The following is a 4404-nucleotide window of genomic DNA, read 5'->3' as shown; positions in this document are numbered from 1 at the left end:
ACTGTCACCTCCTGGTTCATAGATTGATGCTCAATCACGGAGCCACGCCAGCTGGGCCAGAGGAGTTTTTTCCCACCGGGGCTCAGGTCTGTGGTCTGACGGGGGACTGGGGTAGGTGAGGCAGGAGTTTGGGGTGAGGCTGTGGAGATTGGAGTTTTGCCCAAGAACGGCTCACTCTTGAAGGCCCTGATTCCCTTGCGCTGAGCTCGGTGTGGCAAGGCTCTGGCACATCCATTTCGTCGAGCAGATGAGAGGCTTCTGGGAAGCGGATGTGCTGATTCATTCATTCTTTGTTTGAGATGCCATTCTTATCCATGGAAGTTATCTCCATGCCTGTGAAGGACGGATTCCTGGGTGGGAATTACATGGCCTACCAGATTCCTTTCTCCGGAAGGGGAAGGCGAGTCAGGAATAGGGAATCTGAATTCCTGACTCCAGGGCACAGGCGTTGAGGGAGGGAGAAGGCCATGCTGAGTGGAGGGTCAGGAAGGTGCTGTCTTCCTCGGACAGATTCTGGATCCTTCGTAGGTAAGTTGGTGTAGAATCCAACGTCCTTGAGGTTTCTGGACTGGCCCAACTCTAATCCAAAGGTGGTATTGCGTGCACACATGCGTGTGTGCGCGTGTGTGTGTATGTGTTCCATCTCCCTTTAGGCTGTCTTCCAAAACCAGATCTGTGGATAAGAGGATCTTGCCTCACTGAACCTTATAGCTTTGCTTGGGTGTCAAGACTTCTGGACCCTGTTCTGGGAGGATCTCTTGGTAGACTCAGATGGTACTGAGGGGCATGCTGAGGAGAAAAGCAAGTAAGCCCGTAGCAGATGAGCTCCACGTTAGAATGCCCCCTGAATATTCTTTCTCCGTCCGGTCTTGTTATGTTACCCCTCCCGGAGCACTCTGGAAAAAGGAAGGTGGTGAATGGGCACGGAGCCATGGAGGAAGTAAGGCGGGTATTTTGGAAAGAGCAGCATCTCCTTGGTCCAGTCTCTGCAGCAGTGATGTGCCCTTGTCTGAGCATCTTCCTGGCCCTTCCCACCCCATGCTCACGTTCTCCGCCCGCCTGACAGCAGCTGCAGACTTTTCCACCTGTGGCTGGAGGCTGCAGAAGTCCCTGTTATGTTGGGGTGGAGGTGAGTGGGCAGGATTACCTGGGGATGGACAGTGAGAAGCCTTTCTTTCAGGCTGGCCGGGGCTGTGAACCTGGTGCTGGGACTCTGGGTCCTCTCCACAGGGCAGGTGTGCAGGCCTTAAGCTGCCAAAACTACGTCTCAGGAGAATCTGTGCTATGGACAAACCCAATGCCAGCCTACCCTGGGCGTCAAGCCAGGTACCTCATGTTGGAAGTCGCCTTCCTATCTTGCCTGATCGCTTCTGGTATCTTTCTTGGGAGCAGTTTCCACTTATTTCCCTGAGTCCCGTGGTGGAAACAGACAGGCTCATTGGTTTTAGGTCTGTGTATGAGGCGTGCTGTTCCCACATAAGAGGTGGGCAGGGACATCTGCCTGCTTGGCAGGTCTAAACTAGCGCCTCCCCAGCCCCGGCCTTAGACTGACACACTTGTATCCTTTGCCAGGCTGTCGTCCACACCGGTGTGGAGGAGGTACTTGCCATGGAAGCCCAGGAGAGCATGGCGTCCACCTATCAGTTCATGTCCGAGGCCAACCAGCCCAGGGAGGAAGATGAGAGCGTGGCACCTCAAGGGACCACAGAAACTATGCAGCTGAAGAAGGAGATCTCTCTGCTGAATGGGGTCAGCCTGGTGGTGGGCAACATGATCGGCTCAGGAATTTTTGTCTCACCCAAGGGCGTTCTGGTACACACGGCTTCCTACGGGTTGTCGCTGGTCATATGGGCCATCGGCGGACTTTTCTCTGTGGTGGGTGCCCTGTGCTATGCAGAACTGGGGACCACCATCACCAAATCTGGGGCCAGCTATGCTTACATTCTAGAGGCCTTTGGGGGCTTCATTGCCTTCATCCGCCTGTGGGCCTCCCTGCTAATCGTTGAGCCCACCAGTCAGGCCATCATTGCTATCACCTTTGCCAACTACATCATCCAGCCCTCCTTTCCTACCTGTGATCCCCCTTACCTGGCCTGCCGTCTCCTCGCTGCTGCTTGCATATGTAAGTCTGGGGGCTCTGGGGGAGTCTTGGTGGGGGTTGGCGGTTACTTTCATGATGCTAATAGTACCTTCTATTGAACAGCATATTTTGCTTGTTGGGAGGAAAAGAGGTATTATGTCTCTTCAAGAAGTAATTTCTTTTTTTGGAAAAAAAAATATTTAAATATATTTTTATTGTCCTAACCAGTTTGGCTCAGTGGATAGAGCCATCGGCCTACGGACTGAAGGATCCAATAGAAACATCAATGATGAGAGAGAATGCATTGATCAGCCCCCTGTGCGCCCCCTGCTAGGGGTCGAGTCCGCAACCTGGGCATGTGCCCTGACCGGGAATCGAACCGTGACCTTCTAGTTCATAGGACAGTGCTCAGCTACTGAGCCATGGCGGCGGGGCTCAAGGAGTAATTTCACCAAAGTCATCTGGTCCTGAGATAAGGGCACAGGGTGGGGTGGGAGAAGTTTAAATTTGTTGTGGCTGTGAATGCCTTACATTCCTTCACTCTTGGCCGTCCCTGGGTTCTGTTCCCCAGCCTGTGACGGGTCGGTGCATGTCTTACTAGTATATTTGTCTTGTAGGTGTTTTGATTGGAATCGATATCACTAGTTATAACTTAACCCGGAAAAAAAAACATAAGTGGTGAGGCCTTGATTATGCTGCAAAAAAAAAAAAAAAAAAAGTTATTTTGCTTCCCAGCTTTTTATCTTAAACCAGTTTAGAGGCATTGGTGAGGAGATCGCTTCTCTAGGTGGTGGGTGATCCCTCAGGCCTGCAGGCCCACGGGCCGCTTCTGGCTGTCACGCCGGTTCTAGGAGGCAGGCACCGCACCAAAACGGCTTTCCCCACTGGTGTTTCAGATTTCTGTACACTGATCTGTAAACGAATCCTGCCTGGGGCCAGGGAGAGGCAGGTGGGCGGCTTCTACCCTGTATTTGGGTTTTTGAGGAAAGAACCCAAGAGATCTCAGCGGATCCCTCTTTCTTTTTCATTTTTCTCTCCTAAGGTGGTGGGTACTGCTTGTGTGTGTTTCAAATTAGTTAATGTGGGTAATGAGGTGACCACGGTGAATTTCCCCAGTCCTGTAGAGCTCGTGTGTTTTCGTTAGCTGTGAAGTGGCCCAGAATTCTCTGCGTTCCTTAGCATTGTGTTGCCAGAGGCACTTAATTATACCGTGTTCTTTCCATATCTCTGCTTGCAAAAGTTCTGGCAGTATATGTAATTTATCCTCCGTGTTAAAAATAGACCGAGAGCACCGGATTATAAAGGATTGTACCGTACACTGTGCCTCCTAACATTAAAGGCATTTGTTACAGACAAATGTTAAAGGGAACCCCTCCACAGATACCCCAGGGAGGGGGGAGGGTGGGTACGAAGTTGTATATCTGATAGGATTTGGCCAGGGGGACGTTGGCCCGACTGAGCTCTCTAAAAATGGAAATGGTTTTCTGATTATAAAACATATTCATCACCGAAACCTGAAAGGTCCCAGGTTCGATTCCGGTTAAGGGCATGTACCTGGGTTGTGGGCATGTACCTGGGTTCCGGTTAAGGGCATGTACCAGTGGGGGGATGTGCAGGAGGCAGCTGATCGATGTTTCTCTCTCATCTATGTTTCTGACTCTCTATCTCTCTCCATTCCTCTCTGTGGAAAATCAATAAAATATATTAAAAAAAATATTTTAAAAAAAACAACAAAACATATTCATCAAGGAGAAAATTAATTTAGCCTCAGATTACCCCTTAATCTACCACCAAGAGTTGAGGACATTTTTTTGTTTTGTTAATCCTCACCCGAGGATATTTTTTCCATTGATTTTTAGAGAGAGTGGAAGGGAGAGGGGGAGACAGAAAGAGAGAGAAACATTGGTTGCCTCCCGCACGTGCCCAGACCTGGCTGAGGATCGAACCTGCAACCCAGGTATGTGCCCTTGACTGGGAATCGAACCAGAGACCGTTTGTTCCACAGGCCGACGCTCTAACCACTGAGCAACACCAGCTAGGGCGGTAGTTCTTGAGGTCCACAGGTCCCCTCCCTGGCCAGGGGCCCAGCATTGTAAGTATAGGTGCCCAGCACTCGATTTGACTGCAGAAGTGTATGTTTCTGGCTTAGTTATTGTCGGTACGTTTATCTCTGTGGGAGCCTGATTTTTCTGGAGCCTCCCACACCTCATTGGTGAGTATTTTCTGTGGCAGTTTCAGCATGGAAGTCAGTTCAGCACTGACATAGAGGCATCAAAGCAGAGGCCTCCTCACAGTTGAGACTCCATTGCCCCTGAGGGTTTGTT

General features: G+C 50.6%; 1 protein-coding gene across 3 annotated transcripts in view; it reads left to right on the top strand.

The window, feature by feature from the left end:
• Positions 1–4404, top strand: part of SLC7A6 (solute carrier family 7 (amino acid transporter light chain, y+L system), member 6) — a 40585-nt gene that overhangs the window by 6114 nt on the left and 30067 nt on the right. For all 3 annotated transcript variants that reach the window (XM_015567829.1, XM_015567827.1, XM_015567828.1), the window contains exon 2: positions 1573–2122. In XM_015567829.1, the coding sequence (XP_015423315.1) occupies positions 1609–2122 (514 nt within the window). In that variant the 5' untranslated portion in view covers positions 1573–1608. The remainder of the gene's footprint in view (positions 1–1572; positions 2123–4404) is intronic.

This window comes from Myotis davidii, unplaced genomic scaffold (genome assembly GCF_000327345.1).
Source record: "Myotis davidii unplaced genomic scaffold, ASM32734v1 scaffold243, whole genome shotgun sequence".
Classification (NCBI taxonomy): Eukaryota; Metazoa; Chordata; class Mammalia; order Chiroptera; family Vespertilionidae; genus Myotis; species Myotis davidii.
Note: the sequence above shows the minus strand (reverse complement) of the source record. Positions and strands in the feature narration are given on the sequence as shown.